The sequence below is a fragment of the Callospermophilus lateralis genome, chromosome 11, assembly GCF_048772815.1.
Source record: "Callospermophilus lateralis isolate mCalLat2 chromosome 11, mCalLat2.hap1, whole genome shotgun sequence".
Taxonomy (NCBI): domain Eukaryota; kingdom Metazoa; phylum Chordata; class Mammalia; order Rodentia; family Sciuridae; genus Callospermophilus; species Callospermophilus lateralis.
The window spans coordinates 59,202,976-59,217,263 of NC_135315.1; the positions used below are offsets into that span (position 1 = coordinate 59,202,976).

The 14,288-nt window shown below is 35.6% G+C and overlaps 1 protein-coding gene across 12 annotated transcripts in view; it reads right to left on the reverse strand.

Annotated features, from left to right (window-relative positions):
• The window catches only part of Pigl (phosphatidylinositol glycan anchor biosynthesis class L), a 136,000-nt gene that overhangs the window by 101,959 nt on the left and 19,753 nt on the right, over positions 1–14,288 (reverse strand). Inside the window, exon 3 of one of the 12 annotated variants that reach the window (XM_076869948.1) lies at positions 874–1,162. The exons of 10 other annotated variants lie outside the window; for them this stretch is intronic. In XM_076869948.1, coding sequence (XP_076726063.1) covers positions 1,051–1,162 — 112 coding nt within the window. In that variant the 3' untranslated portion in view covers positions 874–1,050. Of the gene's footprint in view, positions 1–873; positions 1,163–14,288 lie in introns of those variants that run through there. One more of the 12 variants, XM_076869950.1, reaches the window with a different exon arrangement.

A 14,288-nucleotide genomic window follows, 5' to 3' on the forward strand; every position in this document is an offset into this window, starting at 1 on the left:
TCTTCCAGGAATCGCTACCAACTCAGGCTCATTTGTTTTCTAGTAGGTACTGGATTCCATTTTCTTGTGCAGCTAAACTAAGTCTATAAAAGTCTTTTTTTTTTTTTTTTCTTTTTTCTTTTTTGGTTGTAGATGAGCACAATATCTTTATTTATTTATTTATTTATTTTCATGTGGTGCTGAGGATTGAATCCAGTGCCTCATATTTGGGAGGCAAGTGTTCCCCTACTGAGCCACGATTCCAGCCCAGTCTTGGGCTTTTTAATGTCACACTGATGTTAAGACAAGAACTGGGGGGAAAAATGAATATTTTTAATGTTGCTGAAACTTAGAAAGCAATGTTGCCCAATCTATTGAATGAAAAAATAAATATTTAGAAAAATGCTTCCAAATCAAAATGTCTATTTAGAACTTTCCTTAAGGTTAAAAATAACTATCCAAGTTAAGAATTCAGATTTTTTTTTTTAGTTGTAAATGGACACAATACCTTTATTTTACTTATTTTATGTGGTGCTGGGGATCGAACCCAGTGTCTCACACATGTGAGGCAAGAGCTCTACAGTTGAGCTACAACTTCAGCCCCTTAGATTTTAATTAAAGAAAGTAAAAACAATTTCCTTTAGGTCTCAGAAATCTGTTTGCTAATCTCCATTTCTAGGTAAACAGAGAAGAAACAAGGAAAGGTACTGCAAAGCATAGGCATCACTGGAGTTCTTACAGATCATATATTTTCATGCTGACCATAAGAAAAAAACTTACGGCATAACTGGAGTGATTCACTTATCCAACGTAACATAACTGAGCTACTATTTATTAAGGGTTATGACAAAGGTAATAAATAGATACAGAAGAGCTTTTGACCTAGACTAAGAAATTAATGTGTATACAGGATTTAATGGGACAAGGAGATTTGAGATATGAGTCCAAGGAAACCTGGGCAAATCAGGGATGGTGCCTTAGTTTAAAGTAATTCCCAAGTTGAAGTTTGAAGGATAAATAAGGAAAAGGTGAGGGTGTTAGGAAATGGGGGAAGTATGTTAGCGAGAGGGGCTACCACGTCAAAGATGTGGATGCAGCAGAGTTCAGTGGTACATGCCTGTAATCCCAGTGATTTGAAAGGCTGAGGCAGGAGGATTGCATGTTCAGGGCCAGCCTTGGCAACCTAAAAATAAAAAGGGTTGGGATATAGCTCAGTGGTATAGAATTTGCCTGGGTCCATTCCCAGTACTACAAAAAGAAAAGAAAAAAAATGTTTGGATGCATAAGAAAGCATAGTATGTTTGAGGCACAGCTTAAATATGAGACCAGGAGATGCAGAGAAGGGGTACAAACTCGGGTACTTGACTAATTTTGTTGTGAAAACAGAGATGATATGTGTAAACAGGTGCTGAAGATGAGGTCGAGCAGGGAGGTAGGGATTACAACAGAAACAAAACTTTATTTTTAAAGTTTTATTTTTAACTGACAAATAATAATTGTACATATTTATGGGGTACAATGTGATGTTTGATACATGTATACATTATGATCAAATCAGTCTAATTCACACATTCATCACTCCAAATTTGTATTTCTTTTTTTTTTTTTTTAACTTGGTGGTATAGATTAACCTTTAAAAATTTTTTATTTGTTCTTTTTATATGACAGAACAATGTATTTTGACATATCATACATACATGGAGCATATGTATGTATTTTTGTGGTTGTACATGATGGGGAGTTATATTGGTCATATATCATATAAGAATATAGGAAAGTAATGTCTGATTCATTCTACTATCTTTCCCATTCCCATCCCCCTCCCTAGCCTCCACACCATTGTGAGTCAGCATCTGAATATCAGAGAGAACATCTGATGGCCTTTGGTTTTGGGGATTGGCATATTTCACTTAGCATGATAGTCTCCAGTTCCATTTACTTACTGGCAAATGTCATAATTTCATTCTTCTTTATGGCTGAGTATTATACCATACCATATATGTACCACATTTTCTTTATCCATTCTGTTGAAGGGCATGTAGGTTGCTTCCATAGCTTAGCTATTAGGAATTGAGCTGCTATAAACATTGATGTGGCTGCCTCACTGTAGTATGCTGATTTTAAGTCCTTTGGGTATATGCTGAGGAGTAGGATAACTGGGTCAAATGGTGGTTCCATTCCATGTTTTTTGAGGAATCTTCATACTGCTTTCCAGAATGGTTGTACCATTTTGCAGTCCCCCCAGCAATGTACAAGAGTACCTTTTTTCCACATCCTTGCCAACATTTATTGTTACTTGTATTCTAGATAATTGCCATTCTGACTGGATTGAAATGAAATCTCAGTGTAGTTTGAATTTGCATTTCTGTAATTGTCAGAGATGTTGAACATTTTTTCATATTTGTTGACTGATCATATTTCTTCTTCTTTTTTTTTTTTTTGGCGGTGCTGGGGATAGAACCCAGGGCCTTGTGCATGCAAGGCAAGCACTCTACCAACTGAGCTATATCCCCAGCCCCCCCATATTTCTTCTTTTGTGAAGTATCTGCTCAGTTTCTTTGTCCAGTTATTGATTGGGTTATTTGGGTTTTTTTTGCTCTTAAGTTTTTTGAGTTCTTTATATGTCCTGGAGACATATCTGAGGTGCAGTAGTAAAGCTTTTCTCCCACTCTGTAGGCTCTCTCTTCACTTTCTTGATTATTTCCTGTGCTGTGAAGAAGCTTTTTAGTTTGATACCATTCCATTTCTTGATTCCTTTTTTTAATATTTATTTTTTAATTGTAGATGGACACAATATCTTTATTTATTTTTATGTGGTGCTGAGGATCGAACCCAGGGCCTCAGACGTGCTAGGTGAACGCTCTACTCCTGAGCCATAACCCTTGCCCCCCCATTTCTTGATTCTTGATTTTACTTCTTGCACTTTAGGAGTCTTGTTGAGGAATTCAGTTCCTAAGCCAACATGATGGAGATTTGGATCTACTTTTTTCTTCTAGTAGGTGCAGGGTCTCTGGTCTAATGCTTATGTCCTTGATCCACTTTGAGTTTTGTGCAGAGTGAGAGATAGGGGTCGAATTTCATTTTGTTACATATAGATTTCCAGTTTTCCCAGCACCATTTGTTGAAGAGGCTATATTTTCTCCAATGTATGTTTATGGAGCTTTTATCTAGTGTGAGGTAAGTATATTTACATAGGTTTGTCTCTGTGTCTTCTATTCTGTACCATTGGTCTTCATGTCTGTCCAAATTTGTATTTCTTTTTTAATCACAAACAGATTTGAGAACTTGTAAATTTTGCCAAACAACAAGTCACTGTCCAAAAGCACTTAATGGGCTGGAGCATGAGTTATAATTGAGGGACTCTCCTTGTTTATTTCCTCATAATCAGGCCTTTCCTGAATTCCCAGCTGTTTCCAGTCCGAGTGCTCGGGAGCAGTGTTTCCAACCCTCTTTTCACTCACCCTCCAGAATGAGGTCCATGCGCAGACCACAGTAGTTATAAAAAAAGCTTCAAAGCACAGTTAAATTTTCAAGGAACTGTGTTCTATGTTTTGAACTTATCAAATCAAATATTATCAAAATGGATACAGAAATATTTCTAATCTGGTATTGATTTGAACAGGCAGAAGAAGCTGAGTGGAGCGGGAGGAATGATGCATTAAATATGTGGGATGATCTTTTTAAAAAAATCTACATAATTTAAAAATAGGCTTGCAAAGGAAAATCAAAATTGTACAGAAGTGTGTGGAATTAAAATAAGCCTCTCTCTTCTGTGGTCCCAATTGGGTAGTAGGCTACTATTAAAGAGTCTGTTAGGTATCCTTTTAGAAATTACCAATGATTAAAAAATGTGTTTTTGTTTTGATATACAAATTAAATAATTTCATAGATTCTTCATAATATGTTAAGAAGCACAAAAGTCACAAAAAAGTACTAAGTCTAGGTTGCATTTTCCAACCCCATAAACTTTCCAGGTATCCTGGAAAGGCTCTCGAATCTCCGTTAGGCCTGACTTTTAGCACATGCACAATGGAACAGCAATGTATAAATATAGCCACAGTGACTATCATGCCAATACCTGTTTTCATTTTCTACCCTCTAAACTGTGTTTCTCTTTCATCAACATCTAGACTGGAGACTTGCTCATTCAATGAATTTAATAATAGGTACCTGTTACCATCTGTGGAAAATGCATTTTAATATTATATGACTCATTAAATTAGCAGAACTAATCTGTTAAGAAACTGGGTAAGGTCCCGATAATAACCATTTAATTGTCTAATGGCTAAGATCATATCTTCTTTTCTTGGGAACTGAATTTTTTCCTATAAAGTGTTTATTTGGGTGAGCTCTTCTGGTTAAATGTTTCCCTGAAATCAAACATTAAAGTTCAGAGCAGTAAGAAAGCATTAACCATACACAAAGTCTACTAAATGTACTCTTAAGCCTATGATGGCATTTCAATATGGTAATAAAGTGTTGACCTACTTCACTGTAGAAAGTCAGAAATCAAGCTGGGGACAGTGGCACACACCTGTAATTCCAGTGTCTTGGGAGGTTGAGGCAGTAGGATGGCGAGTTCAAAGTAAGCCTCAGCAAAAGCAAGGCTCTAGGCAACTCAATGAGACCCTGTATCTAAAATACAAAACAGGCTGGGGATGTGGCTCAGTGGTCAAGTGCCTCTGAGTTCAAACCTCAAACCCTGGTAACCTCTCCCGCCAAAAAAAAAAAAAAAAAAGGGCAGGAATCAATTCCAGGTCCCTGTTTTCAAATCCTAGTACATTATTAAATTTACGATCTTAGAGGTTCTATTACTTTCTTTGAGTTTGTCTGTTCATGTGAAAAAAGATAATAAAATTGTACAGTTAGTTTAATGAATCAACATAGTGTTAGTGAAAGTATATGTCAGGCATGGAGTAGAAATAGAGTGGCTAAAGTATATGCTGTGTACCAGATGGACTTAGTTCAAATGCCAGCTCCACCACATGTTAGCTGGGTGACCTTGGGCAAATTACTCAACCTCTCACTATGTGTCCATTTTTTATCTGTAAAATGGAAAAAATAATTGGATTATTTTGAAGATTAAGAAAGACCATGTATTAGAATCATTTTTGGTACTAACAGTAATGATTTTATACATATCTTAATTGTTATAGGTTATAGGCCCTCTACAAAACTTCTCTCGATTCTTTCCCTTCACTTTTCTCTGTAACACAACCAAAATAGCCTAAAGTAAGATTCCAAAGTTTTGCCTTTTCTAGGTTATGAGAGGATAAAAGACCGAGGGCTACTTATTTCTATGGACTAACTTCTGTTCTACCCAAAACTCATGTTATATTGAAATCCATTCCAATGTGACTTTATTTATAGAAAACGGTTTTTAGGAGGTAATTAAATAAATTTTTTTCACTCTCCACAAGTGAGGACACAGTGAGAAGGTGCCATCTGAAAGCAGTAAGAAGCTCTTTGCCAAAAACTAACCCTGCCAGATCTTAATCTGGGACTGTCAACGTAAAGAACTGTGAGAGAACATATTTCTGTTAAACCACCTAATCTACAGTGTTTTGTTATGGTAGCCCATGCAGACTAAGATATATTTATGTACTATTAAGTACCAAACACCAAAATGATGTAGAAGTGGCTCTGGAATAAGATAATGAATAAAGAATGTAGGAGTTATAAGGTGTATGCTAGAAAAGCCTAGATTACCATGAAGGGACAATCAGTAGAAATATGGACATTAAATTTGATTCTGGTAAGGGCTCAGGAAGTCAAAAGGAGAGCTGGAGAGAAATCCTCCATTTTCTTAGAGAATACATAAATAATCCCAAACAGAATGTTGGATGCGAAATGCCACACTGATAAGGTATCAGACAGATAAAAGGAATAAGTTATTGGAAAATAGAAAAAAGGTCATCTCTGTAAGTTGCATAGAACTTGGCTGAATTATATTCTAGTGTTTGTGGAGTTTAGAACTGGTGACGGAAAAAATTAGATATTTAGCTGAGATTTCCAAGCAAGATGTTGAAGGTGCTGCCTGAGTCTTCCTATTGCTTATAGTAAAGTGTTGAGAGATGTATTGAAGAAGAAATTATAAAGCAAAAAGGCACTAGAACTTAAAGCAAAAAGGCAACTAGAACTTAAAAGAGTTTGGAAAAATTTCAGCTTCTCCATTTTATAAAAAATGAGAAAGCCTGTTCTGAAGAGAACAGTAGGGTGTGCCCAAATAACCATTTGATAAGCAGATTAATATGAGCAAATTACAAAATTGGCCATCTCAATAGTAACCAGGAGACAGAAAAAAGAAAAAAAAAGGCACACAATAAAATCTGGCTATGTACATGCATCATCCTTCAATAAGAGGGAAATGTACTCCACATCATATATAACCATAAAAATGGGAAGTTTATACTCCATTTACATATGATATGTCAAAATGTATTCTACTGTCATGCATACCTAAAAAAGAACAAATTAAAAAAAAAGAGGAAAATATGACCTCCAATGGAGATTCAGAAATCAGCAGGGCTGCTACTCTCATCATAGGCCCCAGTGGGCCTATAGGACAGAATATTGAACCAAAGAGTATTATTCTCCGGCCTGAAGATCTAACAGAATGTGCTTTCAAAGTTTTGGACCCTTGTGAACCCTAAGTTCTGTTACCCTTTCCTTCTTTCTGGTTTCTCCCTTTTGAAACAGGACTATCTCTCCCACCCTGTCCCACCATTGTATTTTATGAGCATATAACTTGTTTGATATCCCAGATTTGCAGTTGGAGAGGAAGTCTGTCTCAGGATGAAATTTGCACTCATACTTGCTTTTGGTAATATTTAGTTTAAACTATAGAATTTAGATTGCAGAGTTAATTCTGGAATGAGTCAAGAATTCTGGAGGCTGTTGGAATGGGGTGAATGTAATTTGCATGTAATAAGGACATGAATTTTGGTGATTTGAAATGCCATGCTGCGAACTAAAGTTTGTTGCCCTAAAATTCATATGTTGAAACCCAAACTCCAGATGTGACTGTATTTGGAGATAGGGTTTTAGCATGAAACTTATAGAACTGGGGGTCTTAAAAGAGGAAGCAAAAGAGAGATCTCTCTTTCCACCATGTGAGGAAAAAGTAAGAAGGTGGCCATGTGCAAGCAAAGAGAACCCTCATCAGAAACTGACCCTATCAGACCTTGATCTGGAATTTTTGGCCTGCAAAACTGATGAAGTATTTTTGTTGTTTAAGCCACCTGATCTATAGAATTTTGTTATAACAGCCCAAACCACATTTTCCTTGAATCTTTAAATTAGCATATATATATTTATATACATTATATATTTTTAATATATATTTTAGTTATCAATGGACCTTTATGTATTTTTTTATTTACATGTGGTGCTGAGGATTGAACCCAGTGCTTCACACATGTAGGCAATTAGCTTCTTAAAAGTATTTATTTCTACCAAGTTTACTATCCCTCTACTCTATCATTTCACAAGTAGGGAACTGATGCTGACACTGCATGATCTTCCCAGAACAGATTAAAAATGTAACAAAAGATCTTGATAACCAAAGGTCTTTGGCTTCATTATTGTTCTCACTGAATCAGATCTGTCCCTTAAAAAGAAAACAACTTGTGTTGCTGGGCCAGAGCAGGCACTGTATAGGCAGGAGTCTGTGTGCAAATGGGATGCCTGGCAGAAACCCAAAATATCATTAATACTAATGTTAATAGGGAGAAAACAAATAAAACATGCCCACAGAATAAAAGGGCCCTATCATATATGAAAACAGGAGTTAATGACTTCTTCCACAAATTACTTGAAACCATATATTTTTCAAGGTTTACAGATGAAGAAATTTAGAAACAGAAAAAAAGTAACCTGTCTAGGTTACACAGTTAATAAGCTGATATAGCTAGGGTTTCAGTCTGGGTAGTCTAGCACTATCTACATCTGTGCTATTTAAAACATTACAAAATCCATTGGCATAGGAAGAGAAGAAATTCTCCCATGATGATCCCAATAGTTTACCCTGAACCAAATAAGACTGAGAAGAAATATAAACCTTTGCTTATCATTTTGTAGGATACAGAAATGAACAGAATTCCTTCCCCCTAATCTAAAAAAATGGACATCAATTCCTAACATTGCCTAATATGATAAAGAATATATTTCATATCCAGCAACAAACATCCATTAATGATTAAACACTAGATGTGTTCTTAATCAAATCATTAAGATATATAAAATTGCCTGTTCTTAATCATGTTGCTTAACATAGTTTAAGAGATTTCTTATAGTTCAAGGATTTCTCCCAAAGCAATGAGAAGTAGAACAAAAATAAGAGGCATATGTTAAAAAAAAAAAAGGAAACCTATATTAGTATTGTTTGCAGATAATTTACCTATAAAACTTAAGAGAAGCAAGGGAAATACTAGTAGGTTTTTAACAGAAATTTTGTTTAAGTGATAAACAGAAAAGAAATGAACATGAAAATCAATAAATCTACACACTAGTAGTAAATTCTTATAAAAACCTTATTCACAATAACAACAAAAAATAAACCAGTCAAAATCACCTTAGCAAGAACTGTGTAGTACATAAAGGAAGAAAACTACAGGGTTGGGGGTGTAGCTCATTGGTTAAGTGTTTGCCTAGCATGTGTGAGGCCCTGGGTTGGATCACCAGCATTGCAAAAAAAAAAACAAACAAAAAAAAAAAACCAAAAAAACTAAAAACCTTTCAACAACAACAACAACAACAAAAAAAAAAACTATAAGAATCTGGGTGCACACCTATAATTCTAGTTACTCAGGAGAGCACTCACCTAGCATGTACCAAGCCCTGGGTTCAATCCCAGTACCACATACATAAAAACTACAAAAGTTCTCTACTTTGGTCAGTAATTCCTCATCTAGGAATCTACTTATGGTTCAAAGATTTACTAATAAAATTTTAAATTCTTAAATATTTGAAAAATTTAAATATTCTATAATAAGAGAATGTTAAATAAGTTTTGGTACATCTTTCTTTCTAATAACAGATTTTCCTTTTAGTGTGGTGCTGGGAATCGAACCAAGGGCCTTGAGAATGCTAGGCAAATGCTCTAATACTGAGCTAAATCCCCAACCCTGTGGTAAATCTTTCTGATCAAATCTTTACAACCTTTAAAAATTTAAGGCCATATGCCAATAATCCCAGCTACTTGGAGGATTAAGGCAGTAGGATTGCAAGTTTGAGGCCAGCCTGGAATAGGGAGACCTGTTCAATAATCCTCAGTACTGCGAGAGAGAGAGAGAGAGAGAGAGAGAGAGAGAGAGAGAGAGAGAGAGAAGAAGAAGAAGAAGAAGGAGGAGGAGGAGGAGGAGGAGGAGGAGGAGGAGGAGGAGGAGGAGGAGGAGGGAGGGGGAAGGGGGAGAGAGGGAGGGAGGAGAGAGAGATGAAAGAGAGAGAGAGGAGAGAGAGGGAGAGGGAGAGGGAGGGAGGGAGAGAGAGAGAGGAGAGGAGAGGAGAAGGGAAGGGAAGGGAAGGGAAGGGAAGGGAAGGGAAGGGAAGGGAAGGGAAGGGAAGGGAAGGGAAGGGACGGGACGGGGAAGGGACGGGAAGAGACGAGACTTAAGTATTACCCACTTACCTATCTGGCTAATATCAAAATGTGAGTAGATTTGGGGTTTCCTATAAACCTTGACAGTTGTCAAATGGAACTGGCAGCTTAAAAGTGGTGAGCTTTTTAAAAATGAAAACACTTAACATAATAAGGTAGATTCCTACATTTGATGGGCATCACCTAAAATATATATATTTTTAAATGTTCAATTCCACTTAAAATTTTTTTTTTAGTTATAGATGGACACAACACCTTTATTTATTTATTTTTATGTGGTACTGAGGATTGAATCCAGTGCTTCATTCGTGCGAGGCAAGCTCCACCATTCATCTACAACCTCAGCCTCATCTAAAATATTTTTAAGTCAGGCATGGTGACACATGCCTGTAATCCCAGAGGCTCAGGAGGCTAAGGCAGGAAGATTGAAAGTTCAAAGTCAGCCTCAGCAATTTATTGAGGCCCTAAGCAACTTAGTGAGAACTGTCTTAAAATAAAATAAAACAATAAAATAAAATAAAGGGATGGGAATGTGGCTCAGTGGTTAAGCATTCCTGTGCTTAATCCCTGCTAACAATAAATAAATAAATGAATAAATAAATAAATAGATATTTTAAAGTCTCATTATATATTATGTCATGAAAAATTCATGTTATCAAATCTAAATAATTTAGCATTAATTTAATTTTAAACAAAATTGGTTATCATACTTCCATATATTTTAAACAATGCATGTTAAGTGCTCCACATATACAAGTTCATTTGGTTATTACAACAGAACAAACTTGAGTTTCAGAAGAATTTAGAATTTGTCAATCACATTAGATGTGAAGTTTGAATATAAATAAAAGATTGTCTGATTTACAAAGCCTTATGTATTATTTAATGGCATGGGAATATGATCAGTGCTCTTGTGGGGGAAAAAAGCAGGATGCAATATTCTATACCTCTGATGCTAATTTTGTTTAACACTGGGCAGGCAAGTCTCCTTTTCCGTATAATTTTCTGAAGTATCCTCTCCCCACATCTCAGTTTATAGGATACCACACTTTGAATTCTTTTTATTATTATTGTTTGTGTTTTTACTTCTCTTCCTTTTGATAAGCCTTACTCTCTTATCACTCCAACTTAACTATGGGTAAATTCATTCCTTTTAAAGATTTAAATAAATAAGGATGTCTAATCTTTTATTTCCCTGTTAACTCATCTATTATCCTTTGCATACTACCCTAACTAATCTTTATCCACTCTGAAATCTAGGGGGATTTCCATTATCTCAAATTCCATTCCTTGAAATCTTGCCATTACAACCTCTTAAGTAAGACTTGATTTATACCATCATCTCCATCTCAGACACTGTTATCTAAATTGAGATATTTTCCTTTTATCAGGACAAATGCAATAGATTAACTGATCTATGATCTTAATCTCTTCAATTTATGCCATTATCAGTGATTGTTCTAAAGCATAAAACTCATCATCCTTCTCCACTATTCAGTTCACTTTTCTATACTGATGTAATGTTCAAAGAGAAAGAGATGCATATTTTGCCAAGGCTAATTCATTCTTAGCTTACCTGAACTCTACTGCATTTCCCATTCTTGTGTGTTTATGAGTGTATGGAGTGGGAAAAGTTAACTAAAGAAATTGGAATGAAAAAGGAACCTCAAGGAGAATGACTGAGTTCATGAAGAATACAGAGAGCCAATCTAAGCCTAACAATCCATTGAATTTTTCTCAACAAGGTGTTCTTAAAAAATTTAGAGCCACTGATAATTTCTTCCCATTTCCAAACTCTGCTGTAGATATTCTAAAGGTGGTAGGCAGATCTCCAAGTACCACCCTACTTTCTTTTTGGTCTGCTTTCATTCATTCCCTCTACTTAACCTACCTTTTGTTCATTTTTGCTATGGAGTTGACACTTGAAGTACACTTCCTTGCTCTGAATCCCAAGGAGTTGTATACCTAGGCTCCAGCCTAAGTCAATCCCCTAGATCTTCATTAATCTAGCTCAACAAAAAATAAAAGTCTATGTGGGGTATAAAGTATACATGTTTTTCAACATAGTGAAACTAAATAAGCACTTTTCCCTTCCTATAGCCATTCCTAACACCCTGCTGGCATTACAAAGTCTGAAAATATTAGATACCACTTTGCCTAGTGTACAACAGCTACAGTGGTTGGGAAGGTAATACTATCTTTCCACCATAGGTGGTGGTGGTAAGCCATGCAGGGCAGGAGACTTGAGAGAAAGTCCAATGGAACTTCTGTTTTTTCTCCATAACATAAAGAAATGTGTGGGAGGAAAATATCCCTTTTCTTGGCAGGACACAATTGTGCTTACAAGCCACATCTGAAACTACTTCAATCACTTTGTAACCACAAGCAGAGGTGTGTTGATTTGATAGAATAGCCATGGTAAAAATGGGAAGGACTTGAGTTTTTAATGATGCTATTGAGACACACTGGACTTATCTTGCTTCTGGATGACTTCATATGAAAGAGGACAACTCTTACTGTTAAAGCCACCTAACTGGATCCCAGCCTACTGAGCATTCATTTGTAATTTATTACTCACAGAGACTAACTACCACTTTTAGCTTTTTATATATACCTAGGATGTGTGCCTATTGGTGGTAACTCCCTTCACTCATCTAATAATGCACTGGTTCTGCTCTAAGAACAAAACCCTAACTCACACACCAAACCAAAAAACAATTGGGATCACATTTGTTGGAAAAATGTAGAAATTAAAAATAAACAAGTGGTGAATGAGGGTGATGAGGATATTCTTTGTGTACAGACTTGACAACTTCTTATTTGACAGCTTTTCTCTGGTCCATAGTTGTTCATCTGAAATCTACATAAGGGAAACCACTTACTAGTAAGCCAAATGAACTGTGTTTCCCTCAGAGATGTCCCTTGTATATCCCAGAATATGAGGTCAACTGTTTAAGTAAGGTTTCTAGTTTATCTTAGAAATTGGTTACTGTTTGTTTACTTATAGATAGGGACATTATCCAAACTGGGGTTAACGCCCAGTGTCTGATAATTATGATATAACTAAATACAGATTTCAGTTAAGATACAACTTCTTTCTTTAGTGTTCCTGTCCTGTAAAAATAGCAGAGCAAGCTGGGTGCGGTGGTGCACACCTGTAATCTCAGTGACTCAGGATACTGAGATAGAAGGATAGCAAGTTCAAAAACAGCTTCAGAAATTTAATGAGGCCCTAAGCAACTTAGTGAGACCCTGTCTCAAAATAAAAAGGGCTGGGGATGTAGTTCAGTGGTGAAGTGCTTGTGAGTTCAATCCCCAGTACCAAAAAAAAAAAAAAAAAAAAAAGAGCAGAACAAATTTTGTGGTTTAAGGATGGATTGAAAACACAGGCAAAACTACCACTTTTAGCTTTTTATGTATACCTAGGATGATCAATTTTTTTCTTTGCATACCAAAAGGAACTTGGTTTGTTTTTATCTGTGTCTTACCCACTAACATAAGAGGAAATCATAAAAAAGGGAAGCAAGTACAAACTCATTTATAATAAACACCAAAAGCTATCTTGCTCACCAGAAACAGATTTTGAAGCCTAAAATGTAAAACTTAAAAATGCCAGCTATTTTTTTTTAAGTTAACGAAGCAAATCAGAAACAAACACAGTAAAATATTTTCATATATGCCAGAAAATAGGAGAAAAGGCATGTAATATGCATGGTACATTAAAAAATTATAAAAATTTTCAAATAGAAAAATTAAAAAAGAGTATAATGAATACTCTTGTACCTTCTACCAAGATTCAAATTGTTAACACTTGCCATTTTGTGCTAATTTATTATATATACACACACAAGTGTGTACATATGTGTATATATAAAATGTGTATAAATACATATATATGTAAAATGTATGTGTACATGTATATATGGGTATACGTATGCACACATACATATATACGTATGCACATATGTCCTGACTTATTTTAATTATTATTTTTTGGTACTGGGGATTGAACTCAGAGGCATTCAACAACTGAGCCACATCCTCAGCTCTATTTTGTACTTTATTTAGAGACAGGGTCTCACTGAGTTGTTTAGCGCCTCAACATTGCTGAGGCTGACTTTGAACTCGCAATCCTCCTGCCTTGGCCTCCCATGTGCACCACCACACCTGATTTTCTCACTTATTTTGAAGTAAATTACAGACAGTTATATTTAACTTTGGTTTCCAATATCTGCTCTTCTGAATATCTATAATAGAAGACCTTTTTATTCCATGTCTTGTGAAATTCTTAAGGTTAAAGAAAACAAGTAATTATTTTTGTGTTGTTGGAAAGCAAGATGGTCAGTGTAAGAGTAAAGATTCAATTGTAAAAATCAAAGATGTTAAGCAAAAATCCCTAAAATATAAATGCTGAAGTATAATCATCAGTGTAAGTTACTGGTTTTTCTTCCCCCTTTAAAAAAAAAAAAAGATATATCCTAGCTCTATTCACTATCAGGGTCAGGTAGCAATGAGAAATAACAACTCTATAGCAAATAATACTCCTAGATGTTGGTTATAGTCTTCAAATATCATTCCTTACTAAGATATACCAAGACTTCCTGGAGAAATGACTGATTTCAGAATTAGGGCAGGGAGGCATATTAGAAGGTACTGGAAAGTCTTGTTGTCCATAAATCATAAAAGATTTAAGAGAGCCATCAGAATATAT